At 47.3% G+C, this 16,414-nt stretch overlaps 1 protein-coding gene across 1 annotated transcript; it reads right to left on the reverse strand.

The window, feature by feature from the left end:
- TMED10 (transmembrane p24 trafficking protein 10) lies at positions 1-15,990 on the reverse strand. Its single transcript, XM_082284417.1, has 5 exons — positions 15,708-15,990; positions 11,491-11,611; positions 7,079-7,152; positions 2,653-2,779; positions 1-2,216 (listed from the first exon to the last, which is right to left on the reverse strand). The coding sequence occupies exons 1-5, from the start codon at positions 15,939-15,941 to the stop codon at positions 2,095-2,097; spliced, it is 678 nt and encodes a 225-aa protein (XP_082140543.1). The 5' UTR covers positions 15,942-15,990; the 3' UTR covers positions 1-2,094.
- Positions 15,991-16,414: the final 424 nt, after the last annotated feature.

Below are 16,414 nucleotides of genomic sequence, written 5' to 3' on the forward strand. Positions count from 1 at the left end.
TGAGGTGGGTTGTTTTTCCCCCAAACAATTTTATTTGAGAAAGCTGACAAAAGTCCCCCAACCAATCATTACAAGTAAATCCACACCTCTGTACCTCCTCCCCAGTAACCACACCAGTACAGTGAAGATCAAAACATAACACCAGAACGATGAGGGTGTAACAGTCACCTGGGGAACTTAAGGCCTCACCACCATTTTTAAGATAACTCTGTATTCAGATAAGGACAAGGAGAGGATATCAAAACAGACAAGACAGGAAAAGCCCCTTTCTTGTACCGTCTTTTCAAGTTATATAAAAACAAAAGCAAAACCTTAACAGATCTACAGGCTTCAAACTGTAGAACCTAAAACTACCTTCAAATTACTTCTGTAATTCAGTCCTGTGGCACTGCTGCTGTTCTGCACTGTAACAGCTTCCAAAGACGTACAAGGATAAAATGGATGCAAGGGCAGAGGAGTGGACTTAGGATCTTAATATGGCTTTATCAAAAACCAAACAAATTAAAAGCAATCAAAGTACTTGCAGTGGAACTAACAACTCCAGGAACTTGGGAATGGCAAAGAACTAATGTATTTAGATGACAGGAGATCATCTTTACATCCTCTTTTCCATTGCCTCACCCCAGACAACTGTTTCCTTCCCAGCAACAGATCAGACTTGCCAGAAATTATAAAACTATGCTTTTTTGAAACTGCTAGGCTGGGCCCAGGGCCATGACAACCCCATCCCTACCCAGAAGTGTCTAGACACAGGACACCAGAATGCTGTGCTGCTGAACCACTTGCTCTGAAGGAATGCAGAGACAATGAAAGAAATGTAATCATGGTCTAAAAACTGCAGCAAGTTAAGTCCAGGAAGTTAACCTGCCTGCTTTTTCCCAGCCTGGTTTATTTAACATCATGCCATCTGGACAGCTGAGAAATGGTGAGAAGCTGCTGGTTCTTGCTGTCTAGTACTGCATAGGAAAATAGTTCCGTTGAGGGCACAGTTCAGACTGCCCCCTCAGATGTAGAATTAGCCTGTTCCCACTCTGTACTGCCTTTTTTCAGTTCATCCACATTCTTCCAACTCCTCTGCTACCCTGCACAGCACTACTGTACCCTCAGACCTCAATGCAGGGTACAGGCCTTCATGCCTCATGTGAGCATCAGCTCACCTTGCTTTGAGGTCTCAGAAAGTAACATTCAGCCAGCTGCCTGGATAGATGAGAAGTCTCCTGCTCAACGTAAGACCAAGTTTCCTAGCATGACCTGCTCCCATCTGCTCTGTGACTGTATCTGACCAAGGCCTCCTGCACAAAAGGCTGTTCCTGACCAAGGCTTTCAGGAAAGCTGCTGCACCATTTCAAAACAAGAGAGGCAAATCCAAGACAAACATGTGGGGGAAGGGTGGGACCAAAGCTGGATAGCTTATTTGAGCAAAGCAGGCTTCTTTCCAAGCTCAAACACACTTCCAAGCCCGCCTTAGAAGGCTCCCCTTCCTCCAGGCTGAATCACTGTATGCTCAAGCGCTCTGACCTGTCAGCACAAAGACACCAGCTCCCACAGGGAGAAACACAGAGGCCCACAACAGGGACCAAAGCTTGGAAGACCCTCTATCCTCAGGCCCTGCTGGAATGATGAATCCTGTCTCCATTTGCTCGAGGCTTAGATCCCTGCTGTTGAGGACAGGATTCCCTTGCTCTGCCCCAGAGCAACCTGCATGCCACTTAAAGAGTGCAGCAGGGTCAAGTGGTTCTGAGTAACACTGCAGTCACAGACAGATGGGAGACATCATCAAGCCATGATTATAAAAGGAGAATAGACAGCGCAAAAAACTTGCTGCAGCTGTCATGGAAACATCTTTTTTTATTTAATCGCTGCCCCAGGAATACCCAAACCCATCACGACCTCCCCCACCCTCAACATCCAACAGGATTTCACAAGTCCCCCATTGCCTCTGATGTTTAGGCTCCCCTCCCCCTTTAGGGTCCAAGTTCCTCCAGAAAAGCTCCAGTCAGTGGGTATCATCTGTGAGATGGCTCCAGGGGGCCATGGCTAGGTCCCAGAGGTGTCCAGCTGGGTCTGAGAGGAAGGGGAAGAAGATTTGCTCCTTTACTCAATCAGCTTCTTGGCCTTGAAGAAGCGACGCAGGTAGAAAACCTGCCAGGTAGCCAGTCCGATGAGACAGCACATGGAGAAAATGCTGAAGTACAGAACCCGGGTGTTTGTTGACTCTGAAACAGATAACAAACCATTGCACCTGAGTCTGGCATCACAGGATGCACCCAAAGATGGCAAAGTTCCCAGGACTTCTTCTCCTCCCACATGCAAAAGCAAGACAGCATGAAGGCAAGGGCATCCGAGGACCAGCAGCACTTGAGAATAAAAGGAGAGGGAACAATGAGAAGGAAAATAGCAGGGAACAAGGTGAAGCTGTGGTTAATGGGTAACACTGAATGGAACAGAGTAATTCACATTATGAATGGAGACAGAAAGAAATGATTTCTAGAGACAGAACAACAAGACTCAGGGACTACTTCAGGTTTCCCTTACTAGGAACAGAACAGGCAGAGACCACTATAATGACTTGATCTCCAAATGTTGGCCTAATAACACATTTAGCAGAAATAAGGGGTTTTCATCCCTCTGAAGGGGCACAGGGTCTCTCACCATTTGTGTCCCTCATCTCCTCTTCTCGTTTCTTCATGTAAGCGAAGTCATTAACGATGGACTCTGAAAGATCTTCCAAGCGCCTCAATTCTACTTCCAGGGGTTTCAACTTCTCCACTTTAGCAATCTAGAAAACAGAAAAGTCAAATCACTGAACCAAAACCAAAAACTCCCACATGGGTTTTTACTGCCAGTTTGAACCACTCCTCCCCACACACTACAGATCTGGGGCATCCTTCCCCTCGTGAAATACCTCTACAAGCCAGAAACTACCATTGCATAAAACACTATCACTTCTCCCACCTATTTTCAGAAACACACTTTCCTACTACTCCTCCTACACAATGGAAGAGCACAGCATGCACACAAGCACACTTCTTCCTTATTCGGCCTAATGTTAACTTATTCACAGTAGGCTTCTGAGGAGTGGGTAGAAGATCTTGCCACATGACTAAACCTCCAGTGAGTATAAATCACAGACTGAGATACAGGTGACTAACTTACATATGCGTATGATACAGTTCCATAGGCACACAGGCTGTTAGCACCGAGACTCCCTTTGCTAATGCCCCGGAAAGCCCAGGCAGCCCGGTTCCCAGCAGCAGCGGTTTAATTATCCCACAAGAGCTCGGGACTTTTACCTCTCAAACGGAGCCTCCCGGGAAGCACAGGCTCCTGGCAGGGACCCCGCAGCCACCAAGCGCTGCGACCGCCTCGCGCCACCGGGTGGCGCTGCGGGGCCGCTGCCGGGCCCGGCCCCCCTCGGGAGCAACCCGCTTCCCTCAGGAACGCGGGGTCAGGCATCGCTTCTGGGCACGGCACCCAGCCCCCGGTCCCACAGCTCACACGCTTGGCATCCAAAAACAAAAACCCACAGCAAAATTCAATTAGAAAGCACAGCACACAACAGCAACTATTTATATTGAATGTGCAGACATGTGTCTCTGCCCCAGTTGTGGCTGTAACCTGACACACACACATTACATAAAACCTGTGACACAAGGACACTTGAAGCTAACTGCAATTCCTGCCACTTCTCCAGAGCAAGGTTTGGGCAACTGCGGTTCTTGCACAGAATTTGTCACTATTACCAACAAGTGACAGGCCCCTGCCATGAAGGCCAGATGCTGCGTCCCCAAGTAATGCAGCAGAAGAAAGATGAGTTATAGAAAACACACAGAACACCTGCAGCTCACCACCAGTCTCAGCCTCACAGGATTACTCAGGTATAAGCTGCATGATGGCATCTCTCAGTGATCCACACTGACAGGCAGGCAACAGGGCACCCAGCATGAAGGTATCCCCAAATTGCCACTTCCAGAGGCAGCTGCCTGGGCATCAGAACAAGAGATGAAGAGATGCTCGTGACCAGGCCAATGCTAGCTAATCAGCCCTTCCACTGAAGGGTCTCCACATGACACGCGTATCCTGGCAAGCAGCAAGCCACCAAACAATCATCTGAGGATTTTTATGCTGAGGCAAGCTGTATATTATAGCTCTGCCAGCACAGCAGTGTCAGTTTGGAGTGTGTTTGAGAGGAGGGGTAGGAAGCAGCAGGTTAACCCCCTCCTGCTTTCTAGCCAATAGGTTGTAATGACAGAACCCTGTGGCCTGGACACATATCTGCCAGCAGACAGCTTTGCTGAAAAACTGGCACCAGCGTCTGGGCACGCCTGTGGCCCAGACTCTGCTGACACTGCTAGAGCAGCCAGTCTGTAACACACACAAGGTCTTGGGGCAGCAGTACTGACAAGCTAGCCTTGCACTGACCAGATCCATTATCTTCCTTGAGGGCTCATTTCCTCATTCACAGAAGGCTACAAGGGTTCCACTGGGGAAAAAACAAGGTTTATCTGCTCCATCTGCATCCCTTCAGCCATTCTTAATAGGCGTAGCTACAAACATCTAATAGCTACTTTTAGTCCTGCATGTATTCCAAAATGCGTATCCTGAATCAGAGAATCACAGAATCAATTAGAGTGGAAAAGACCTCTGAGATCCAGTCCAACCTAACACCACCATGACAACTAGACCATGGCACTAAGTACCATGTCCAGTCTTTCCTTAAATACCGTAACCTCCCTGGGCAGTCCCGGAATCTTTTACCCCTAATGAAGCCAATATGCACAGCTGCACCAAGAGATTTTGTAACAAAGCCCACCAAGCATCTGTGATGGTGGAACATCATCATCCTAGAAAGAACATCTGGACCACCAGAACCAAGACAACAACTGCAATGAGGTTCCCACGGGTCACTTAAAAGATTTGTCAAAGCCTTTCTCTCTTCCTAGCACAGAAGAAGATACACTATAGCCAAGAATTGTCAAGGAGTAGCTGATGTGGAAAAGAACCTAGATCATCAAGCATTCTTAGTGCCATCAGAAATCTTTTCACTTTTCCCTATCTTCATTTCTACTTCTTGAATGGATAAAGTTATTCCTCCCAAACCCAGATAACTAAGGTATAACATTACAGTTAGATTTTCTAATCCAGCTCACTACTCCAGCTGCTTTCCTCCAAGAATGTCTGGATCTATGAAAGTTTATGAAGCCAGACTTGGACAGTATCAGTGACCCTCATTAAACTCCCTGAATTAAGTCTCCTTGCAGCAATCCAACAAGAAGAACTGGGGCTGTACAACAGGTCACTGGTACCCGTCAACAAACGAACATCGCAAGCAAAAGGCTCAAAAAGGCTGCAATTCCAGGAGAGAAACTCGAGCAACATCCCTGCCCTCTGACACCTTACAGCAACCTGTCAAGTCAAAACTCACAACTACTACAGCAAACGAAGAGAGATGGTGAAAAAAAAAATACACGCTGCAAAGCAGTGTGGTTAAACATCTACAGCAGCTGTACAAATAATAAATCAGTCTGAGTCCTTCGTAGACATGCCGCTCAACAAGGCTCAATACAGTCTACCACTCTGAGAGGTCCTCACAAGTCAAGGATACTTGCCAGGGCTGCCAAGATCTGCATTTGGCATCAAGTGGGACTGAAAGTCTAAATTCTTCTTTTCTTGTATTTGTCCATGGACCTTTTCCCTCAATCTAACTACATTTGTGAGCATAACAGATGCATTTATTCCAACACAGTTTTACCAGTACAAACAGTGAGTATGCAGATACACAGGCATACGAGAACCTTTCTGCATAGCAACAGTGCTTCTAGGTAGCACTACAGTAATGTAACTCTAGACTATGCTGTGGGGTGGGATTTAAAGGGATTCTGTAAATATAGCCATCATAATCCCCCCACTTACACTCTCAGGGATTCACCCCATAAGATTTCAACTTCTTGCAATCCTTCAGCAGCAGGCTGACAGACAGCTGGCCCTATGACTGCTCCACTCTTCCCTGATCCCAAGCACATTTTTACTTTCCACATAGGATGTGCTCCAGACTGCTTAAGCCATGACTGCTCCACTCTTCCCTGACCCCAAGCACCTCCTTACACTCCACATAGGAAGTGCTCCCAACCAACTCAAGCCATGCAAGTCCAGATAGCCCAAAGTTCAAAAGGATATAAAAACACCAGCATGACCATGTCAGAAATTTGTTAATTTTCTGACTGGAACCATGCACAGCCTCCTCTGCTACCCACTCTCCTCCCTAAGGCATCTCCCATGCTCTTATGCACAGTGGACACAGCAATCATTTGCAGGACTCTTTGTCTACCAGTAATTCTCATTTTCTCAGGCACAGGCTCTGTACTGGGGGATGACTGATCTCAGATGCTAGTGAGCCAAAAGCATGATAGCTGCCACAAAAATTCAGTATCCAAACCAGCCAGGACTGTCTCAGCACAAAGTAACTGCTACTCTACACAGCTGGCTCTTGGGTCTAAGCAAGCTATGTCCTCTCAAGATGGAAATGTTTAGGCTGTTACGCCTATTTCCAATGTCACGCCTTCAAACCAAATAGCCATTCCACAGCAGCTACTACTATGCCAAACACCTTTACATTGATACACTGCTAGTTCTTAGAAACACACAAGCACCATTTCAGGCCTGCTGAGCCAGTACACCTTATAGTCGGGAAGGGAAGGACAGTAACATTGAAACTTGACCTTTAAGAGAGGGTCTGATATTAACCTAAAATAACCTCTGCTGCTTGGGCTGGGGAAACTTCACCTCTCAGTGTCTTGTTGCCTCTAATGCCTATGCCTAGAAGCTGTGTCATGCTGTCCTAGCAAAGGAATTCACACATTAGGCTCCAGTTCCCAGAGTACAGAATCAATTCTAGTCGATGTTTGCCTTTTTTTTTTTCCATCCTGTAACACACAAAGCTTCACTGCAATTGTAGTTTGCAGACAGGCTTTCATCACCGCTGGGAAAACAGCTTCCCATCATGAGCCCAGATCTACAAAAGGCATCACGTGAGTGCTGGGAAAGGGAAGCCTGCAGCGCAGGCAGCCAGGGGACATACCTCCTCATAGTTCTTTGCTTCAACGCCATGCTTCATATCCAGAGTCACGAGCTGGTCCGGCATCCTCCCTGTTCCTGGAAGCATAATGAAAGGATTCCTTGTGTGAAACATTCAGCCTGCCAGGAAATCACCAGTTCTTCCCACCAGTGAGGAAGAACTCAAATCCCTCCCCTCCCTCCATGTCTGCATCTAACTGCGGAGGCAGCACAGTCCAGCCTAAAAATACAGAGACTTCACAATGAATCCTGGCTGAAGGAGAGCCTTCCAAAGATAATGAGAACAAGCTGTAACTAAAAGCACTGAGTGCCTACAGGATGCAAATCACTGTAAAAACTGCAGAGGATTAGAACATGAACACCAGCTGCTATGAGACAGCCTAATGACAGACAAGTCACCAGAGGGACAAATAGTCAACTGGGAAGCCCACATTCACAGGAAGTGAACCAGCAACTTGCCAAGGTTACTGGGGCTGTAAATGACTTTACATTCAAAGGAGCAGATGATAAACTCTCCTACTGAGGAACTGAATGAGGACTACTGAACCCTCACATGCTGGAGTATCTGCAGAAGCCAATGCAATCCCTTTATCAACCATCTCAGATACCCAAGAACCACACTGCTAATGCAAACCCCAAGAGAGCAAGAGGCTTCTGAAGCTGGGAAAACACTGCCTCAGAGAGCTGCCAGCTGGAGCCCCATAAACAGCACATAAGGCTGCAGTCACTCGCAGAGTAGGTATTTTTCAAGGCTGTAACCCCCAGGCTAGGGAAACCTGTGGCTTACAGCTTCTTTCAACTGCTACAAACTCTCACATCTGAGAACATTCGCAAGAGGAAAAAAATATATATGAGATAGTCACATCAAATACTCTAAAACATGCAGCACACCCACCACCAAGAAAATGCCTGTATGTAACACATTCCCAAATCCCAGCATGTTGGGACATACAGCTGTCCTCAACTGGCTGACAGCAAAACACAAGGTCTGAATTTACTTAAACTATGAATTTCACAGTCACTATGCAGGACCATGTCCAATACTCACGTTTTGTCTCTGAAGGCTGCCAGGTGGGCATTCCCTCAGTCCACAAACAAATTCAATGTACAGGTTATGCTGGGTCACTCCATTTGGAGCTAGAAAGATATTCCAGATCTTCGATACAACCAAGTATTGATACACGAAATTTTTTCTCTACCCACTCATTGAACAGCTCTTCAACACCAGAGTAGAATTGCTTTCTACTGCTAGCAGGACAATGAATTATCTACTGATAAGATGGTGCATATCAACTACAGACCACTTCTTAAGTTTCCTTATGGGGATGCACTGTATAAGAGCCCAACAGTTAATTACGATTAGGATAGAATTTTGTTGTTTTCTTACAAAAGATCGGTTACTGTAAGAACACCCTGAAGTCCCAGCACTATTCTTTAACATACAGGCTGTATATGACCCCCCCATACTCCTTTCCCCAACCACAAGTTTTGACTGCTTATGCCACACACGTTACCAGCATGGGTGGAGACAGGCAGGTAGGACAGACAACAGTAGCTGCAGAAAAAAACTCACAGCACACAGTTAAGTGAGAGGTTTTTTTAATGGTGCCCAAATTATAGCAACTTGAGTTAAGAGCTGAAGCTTGGAGGAAGAGATGAGAAAGATGAAAAGGCCAGTGAACAGAAGAACAGAACTAGAAGAATTAATTTGCTAGACTGGAAGGGAGAGCTGCCAAGAGGCAGTAAGAAACCAGAAACCTTAAAGCTGCCAGGTGCAAAGGGATGGAGAGGAGACATTTTGCAAGAGGTTAATGTTGTGAGGAACTGGCAGGGAAAAACTCAAGCTGCTCTTCTGTAAGTTTACTAAGCCCAAGGCAGCTCCCTTCATACTCATCAGATCCTCAGAAACCCCTTGCTTCTCCTGCAGCCAAAGCTCAGCAGAGCAGGCTGGAGCAGCAGCAAAGAGAAAAACAGTCAAGATTCAGAGATCATGAACTAAACTGATACGTACACTCCTCAGGTCTTCAAGAGGCCATCTCACATAAGCACTGAACTGTTTCCTGGGAAACTAGGGGAGCTCTTAATTTGCAGAGTCAGTGGGAAAGCAGGATGGTTGAACTGAACATCAAAAAGTTTTCCCACAGGAATTTCAGAAAAAATGAGTCCTAACACTTAAGAAAGTTTGGGAAGAGAAGGATTACAGAAGGAGCATTTAAAAATTAACAGTTAAAGATTAGCACACAGAAGAGCCCTAGAGGGAGAATGCAGTGAGGCCTGGCTGTTCATCTGAGATTATCTTATTGTGGGAGAGTAAATGTTACTGGGAACAGAGCACTGGTCAGGAAGACAGGACCATTCTGCCTGGAAGAGGTAAAAAGCCCATCATGCAAATACCCACAGCTCCAAGAAGCACCCTAAGAACTCCTCCACTCTGATAAGGTGAACCCTCAATATAGGCTCTCCTTCTCACTTCCTCTTCCTCATTTCTGTGGTTAGGGATGGTGAAATACCAGTTGCTTGGACCCCTCAGATCCAACAGCTCTAGGTTTCCCCTACCAACAGTCTATCTCTTCCAGTACTCCACAAACATCCTCCTTGGTGGCTGCCGTAAGTCCTGCTTACTTACTTGATGAGACTGGGAAAAAAACCATAACCTTTAAAGAGAAACATGAGAATTAAACAGACTTGGTAAGTTCCCCCACTCCCATGCTGAGTCTATAGAGCAAACAAGGTACTTCCTTGTGATGTGGCTACTTCTTTCCAAGTACCTTAACCACGTCCTGCAGAAGATCAAGCCCCACAGTGTCTTAACGTCCCTTACTTTAATACTTCCTTGACTTCCAGCAGAGATATGGAAAATCTGGAGATACTTTAGGTGGAATTTGGGGCACCTGGGTCCAAAAAGAAAGCCCAAAAAAAGAAAGCCTCCAGAAGAGGATCCAGCTGCTCAGTTGATGAGCTCTAGATTTTGGCATCTCAGCACCCCACAGGTCATCAAGGTAGAAGCTGCATTTAGAAATACTTAGTCCTCAACTATACTGAAAGCTTTAAAACAAATTTGCAACAAGGGAGTCAGGGAACAAACATTTGCTACAATCAAAACAGTTGTAAGGGGCTCAGTCTAGGCAAGAAACCTCTGCTCAAAAGCACCCAACTAAGAGTCTAGACACAACTAAAGAAAGAAACCTTCCCCACTTCAGTGTGTGATCACATGGAAGCTATGAAAAGATCTGCAGGACTGTCTGGAGACTCCTCAAATACCCAGGTGTTGGAAAGTAAATAGCATGAGTGACTCTCAGATGAGTCACCAGTGCCTGCATGTCTCAATGTGTTAAGGAACATTTGGAAGTCCTACCTTTGGAGTAAAATAAAAACGTAATCCTGACCATTTGAGGTCACTATTCTATCTGTAAAATAGAAGAGGTGTTACAAGCCAGATCCCTCCCAAACCCAGCAAAGAATATAGCCTTCTCTTTCTGTGAAGTTCCCTTCAACTTGCAAACTATTTGCATCTTATACACGGAGCAGAAACAGCAAAACAGCAGCTGAATTTCAACTGACATGAGAAATGCTGCTACTGAATGCTCTGTGAAACACTCTGGGATCTTTTAGGATAAGACCTAAGAAAAACTGAACCCAAGGAGTAGAACTCTGACAGTAACCATAAAAGGATTGTAGCACCTACGAACTTGCATGTGCTCACACCACCACTGATGAGATTAGAGCCCACATGTTGGCCACTTTCAGCACGTTTGTCCTGAAGCTGAGCACGGGCATTCAAAGCAGTACATGCGTCACACTCACAGGAAACAAGCCTCAGCACTCGTTAGGCAACCATCCCTGTAGCACAAATGCAAAGCTGACGTCCTGCTCATTTCCCCTTCCCTTTATGGACCACTTCAAGAGCAGTGCAAATTAAGGACACATTCCCTATACACACACTGTCCAACCTCATAAAATGGTCATCAACCTATCGCAGGATAGCTGCCAAGAACACATTGTGGATAGATCACATTCTACCAAACGGGGAAGAAATGGCCTGCTGGGGTGAAAGACAGGTCCTGGAGATGATGGCATCCAGCTCTGTCCTGGCTTGACTGCAAGGTGGAGATAAGCATGAAACTGGCAAAAGAAGTGTGGTTTGCGCCACTCGCTCCAACTGTGGTGACCTCTGTGGAAGGAATGCCTGATTCCTCTGACACAACAGTCACAGAGGATTACTCTACTTCAAATGCAACACAGACAGAAGATGCTCTGCAATGAGACTGGCCACAAGCTCCTGAAAATCAGCTTTAAAAGTCAAAAAGTGTTCTGTGGACCACACTCAGGATCACTTTACTCGTATTCCTAATCCACATATCTACACGAACTTGATCATCAGCTAAAAACAGCCACCACACCTTTCATTTCACTTACCCACAGGAAGCTTGCTCTCAAAGCAGGCCTCAAACATATCATAGTCTTCAGTGGTGAAGGCAAACTTGCCCTTGGTGGCATCCTCCTTGGCATACAGGATGTGCCCAGCAGAGTCAGTTATCTGTAAGAGAGACAATGAAGGTAAGAAACACAGTACTTTGCTGCCGTGAGCTCATGCTGCCTGTGCAGGAAGAGTAATCCTAGCCTCCCCTTTGGATCTGATGCTTTCTCCTTCCAACAGTTTCCCTCCATCTTTGTGACTACATCAGCTGATATCAATTGACTGACATCAATTCCGCCCCTCCTCATGCACACACCAGGAGCTGACAGAGTGACTATAAGTAATTATTGACTCTTAGATCCAAAAGAAACACCAACTAATCAAAAAACAACACCCCCACCAAAAAAACACCATGAAAAAGCAATTGACCAACAAATCAAAAAAAAATCCCAAACTGAAACCCATACTAATTTCTCTTCCTCCTATGAATCCCAACTACAGACTACATGTAAGAACTATAGCTGAACCAAACTGTCATTCACTGCCTTTATTTTCCAAGCAAAATTAATAAATTATCATAGCAACAAAGATAGGGAGAAGACTCGTGGGACAAAAGGGTAACATTCCCCAGAAGATGAAATGGAGAAGGGTACATCTGTTCCTCTAGAAATGAACCATGAGTGTGGCCCTGAGTTACACAAGGTTTGGGTGCCAAGATCCATAAAAGTGGCCACTTCAGAGGACAATTCAGACTACACAGACAGAATAATTACTGCTTTGAGCTAAGTCTATAAAACTACCAAGAATAGGCAAAAACTGTGGAAGGTCTACAAAAATGCTTCAACAAAGAGTATAAAAAGAAAGGACACACATTTCATGACGCAAACTTGAGAATAATTGTGCTCAATTGAAGGCTCCCTCCAGCTGAAACACTCTGACCAGAGAGAGGGGTGAAAAAAACGGAAGGTGTTACAACACTGCATGAAAATGAACAATGTGTGTTCCACTGAGACGCTTCCCATTTTCCCTCTACTCTAATTTTTAACAGCTATGTCTGAAACAGCACAGACACTAAAATTACTAGCGGATCTTTGAAAGTCTTAGAGATGAACGGACTAAAAAGCTTGGGAATAATTTTAAAGGTATATAAGACAAAAGTACACAAAATAATTTGTGGCATGGAAAAAGTAAGTCAGACATTTTACTTCACTCCAGCCTTTTTTTCCCTGTACAAAGGCCATGCAAAAGGGCTATGTACCCAGAACTATTCTAAGGAAACGCTCTCTATTCTTATTAAAGCACCTAATAAACTCTCTGTCACTGGACTTGAAACAAATGTGAACTCTCATGGATGAGAGTTGCTGCATTAGGCAGGAAAAACGATCAAGTATATAAGTTTTCATCTACTTTATGGTATAAACCATAGCAGGCAAGACTTCAGGAACAAGCTTCCTGTATATACAGATTATCCCAAAATTGCCTGTTAGGGGATTTGTTGTAGCTGCCCCTGCACCATATGCTGTCAGCATCTGAGAACAATAAGGAGCACTGCTCTCCATGCAGCAGCTCCTGCTGAGAGCTGTACCTGTTTGCAAGCGGCAAGCAGATGAAAGCACGCCTGCGCAGTCAGGCACAGGCAGCTGCGCTGGCATCCCCTTGCCACAAACCACCAGCCACCTCCTGCCTGGAAGCCACCAGGCACTGGGAAGCACTGGGCCCAAGTGAGCAGGCCCATCTGCAGTAGGGGACTGTGTGTCTGACCATGCCAACACTGTGTAAAAGCCTGTGATCTGGCCACCACATGGCACATGCTGTTGAGTGGAGCGGTCCCGATTAACCGAGATGCCTCAGCAGTGTGACACCACACATTCTGCACACCGGTTCCTCCATCACAACAGGCAGTCACAACAACATAGCTCTCAGATGCCCCCACTATTTTGAGCACTATTTCCCCATGGCTTGGTAGGCACCAGAGCTACTCTTTATGCAGCTTGATCAATTTTTGCCCTTTGCAGCTCATGAACAGCATTCTGGAGAGTAAAAGCTCTGCTATCCGCTTTCATGAAACTGAATAGCATTACCCAAATCAGCCAAATACACTGCCCATTCAGCCGGGTGTGCGAGGGCGGGAGAAGCTGCTAATAGCCCAGCCAGAACGCTTGTGGGGGAGTCGACCTGAAAGGGATTTTTCATGCTATTCTAACGTTATTTACGGTAAGGCAATCCCCTACAGAAAGGGCATTGTTTGCCCTTGACAAACAGCCCGATACCGTCGGGCTCGACAATGGGCCAGAGGCACGTGGCTGCCAAGTGAGAGCTCAGGCGCCCGACGCCCCCGCAGCAGCCAGCTGGCAGAGCCCACGGGTTCCTCCAAAACAGAGGGTGCCACTGTTAGCGCTGGGCTATCACACACACACACACATCTCAGCTCACCGGCAGGAACCGAACTGAGCCCGGACAGAATTAAGTACCAACCTCCTCCCTCCTCTGCTCGGTGGCCCAACCCAAGGGGCCAAAGCAGACCATCCAGTGCAGAACAGAGAGTACCTGCAGCCATGATGTCCTGAACTGACCTTTCCCACACAGACCACAGAGAAAGCAGGCACGTAGGAGAGGGGTTTCAGCACTTATAACAAGCCCACCATATTGGGAGGACCCAGCATACCTGACCCACAAGAAGGAAAGCAAGAATTGCGTTCATTATTTTTTTGTCCTTTGTAGCTTTTCAAACTATACAGGGCTTCTTTTAATTATTTTATAGTTCGAACAAGAAAGTACTTCTATAAGTAGTACTACCCAGATATCAGCTTCATCAGCAAAGCCAATTAAGACCTAAACATGGGATTCACTGGTTCACCATCACCTCCCGAGGTAAGTCCTGTGTGATAAAAGTGAGTTTTGGAAGACACCTTGGGGTCAACTGACCTAAGAGTGGGCAACCTGAGAACCAGAAGATTTGGTTACCAAGCAGTAAGAGACAGATGGGAACGTGGCACTCCATCTGAAATACATGTGCCTTACCCAGCAAATACTACATCAACACTTTAAAGCCTTCACACGGCTTGGCTCTGCCCATACACAGACAAGTTTCCTCTTACAGATTATGCAAGGACAGAAGAACAAGGTTTTTTAAAAAGCAGGGCTTTGGAAGAAGCCTTCTCCAGCCATAACCAAGCACAACTGCCAATAACCCAGGGCCTTCAGGCATTGGTAGGCAGATGCTGGAAAGGCAACTTGACTTCAGAACGTCTACAATACTCAAGAACACCAAGTTCAGAAACTCCTGAGCAGACCATTCTGCCTCTGTTTGTTTGCATGCTTACTACTGAAACCCTTGGGAATGTAGACAGAAATAGAAAAGGGCTGTTAGAAATAGAAATAGAAAGGCTGTTACGAACTGACTACGTTGTAACAGACCTTATTCAGCTACGTAGGAATTTGAAGAAAGCCTAGGGAAAGCAGGTTGTGGGCAGAATTAAAGTGAAGCTGTTGAATTAAAAGTGAAGCTGTTGAAGTTTTGATAGCTGCTTGTCACACAAGTGTATTATTCACGTATATTCTGCCAAGCCTGTATTTCCTTAAGATCCTTCAGGATCATTTTCTTCCCTGCAGCAAACACCTGCCTACCTAAAATCCATGCAAGCCACAACACAGCAAGATGAGAATAGCCATTTTGTGTACCAAAACCTGGTTTCTCAGCCCCCATTCCACTGTGCCAGGATCCCGTTGTGCCAAGCCCTACGCATGGAGGGAGCCCTCGGAAGGCCACGTCACCATAATTCTTTCCTGCTCACACGGTGTCAGCAGCCTCGGTACAGCTTTATCGCTGCGGCCCATCTCGCCAGGCGCCGGATAATCTGCATCGTGTGCGGATTATATGGCAGATGGCGGGACGGGCCGCTGCAACTCGATCTTTGGGGAGAAAAAGCTCGTATTTGGCTCCAAGTAAAACGCTGCCCTGGTCCGTCGCTGCCCAGCACCCGGAGCTGCTGGGCGGGCGGGTGGCCCCTCGCGCAGGACGAGTCCCGCGGTGCGGCGCAGGCCGGGGCCGGGCGGCTGTCGGCTCCCGCGTGGGCCGGTGTCACGCGTGGAACACGTCACCCCTTCCTTCCTTCCTTCCTTCCTTCCTTCCCCGCCCCGCACGGCCGGCGAGGGGAGGCGGAGCCGCGCCGCCCGCTCCGGCCACCCCCGCCCCCCCGGCCGGCCGGGGCCGCACCTTGAGGTTGGCGGAGGGTCCGGTGGAGGAGCCCGGCGGGGCGCCGATCTCGTACTCGCCCGTGACCAGGGTGTCGCGGTGGATCTCCTCCCGCAGGCACTTCCGCGCCTTGCCCGGCAGCTGGAAGGAGATGGGCCGCGCCGGGCCCACCAGCAGGAGCAGCAGGAGCAGCGGCAGGAGCGGGGCCCGCCCGAGGCGGGGGCGGCCGGGCAGCGGCAGCGGCGGCAGCGGCATGGCGGCGGCTCCGGGTGCGGCGGGCCGGGCCTGCCTCCGCCGCACGTGACCGCCGCCGCCGCCGCTGCGTCACGGCGGGGCGGGGCCGGGGCGGGGCCTGACGGAGCTGAGGGGTGCGGGGTACGGGCCTGGGTGCCTCGAGGCGTGACCCTTCGGGGGGGCTGTTTCGTTATGAAACAAATGAGTAATGGAGTTAATCCAGTAATAACGGAGGGTAACGAGTAACAACGGTTTCGCTCGTTAAAGAATTGCAAAATTAGAGCAAAACCAAACCCTGCTCTGAGCCAGAGGAGCATTCTGAGGATGGACAAGCAGTCTGAATTTCTTTGAGACTGCCTCGCAGCTGAAGTCCTTCGCTGGGAGAGACACTTGCTGTTTATTGCATGGGTTTTTTTATTTCTGAGTAACTTCCCTCTTGATTTCTTCACACAAGAAAATTCAGTTTTATCAGATGTCTTGCTTCTTTGAATCAG

Source organism: Coloeus monedula (assembly GCF_965178545.1).
Source record: "Coloeus monedula genome assembly, chromosome: 6".
NCBI lineage: Eukaryota > Metazoa > Chordata > Aves > Passeriformes > Corvidae > Coloeus > Coloeus monedula.

Bases quoted from the DNA above. Each gene is read 5' to 3' on its own strand.
- TMED10 (XM_082284417.1), bottom strand. From the start codon at position 15,941: ATGCCGCTGCCGCCGCTGCCGCTGCCCGGCCGCCCCCGCCTCGGGCGG. The intron at 2,780-7,078 runs GTATGTCCCCTG...TCTGTTTTCTAG, and splicing joins AAGCAAAGAACTATGAGGAG to ATTGCTAAAGTGGAGAAGTT. The intron at 2,217-2,652 runs GTGAGAGACCCT...TATCTGTTTCAG, and splicing joins GGAGATGAGGGACACAAATG to AGTCAACAAACACCCGGGTT.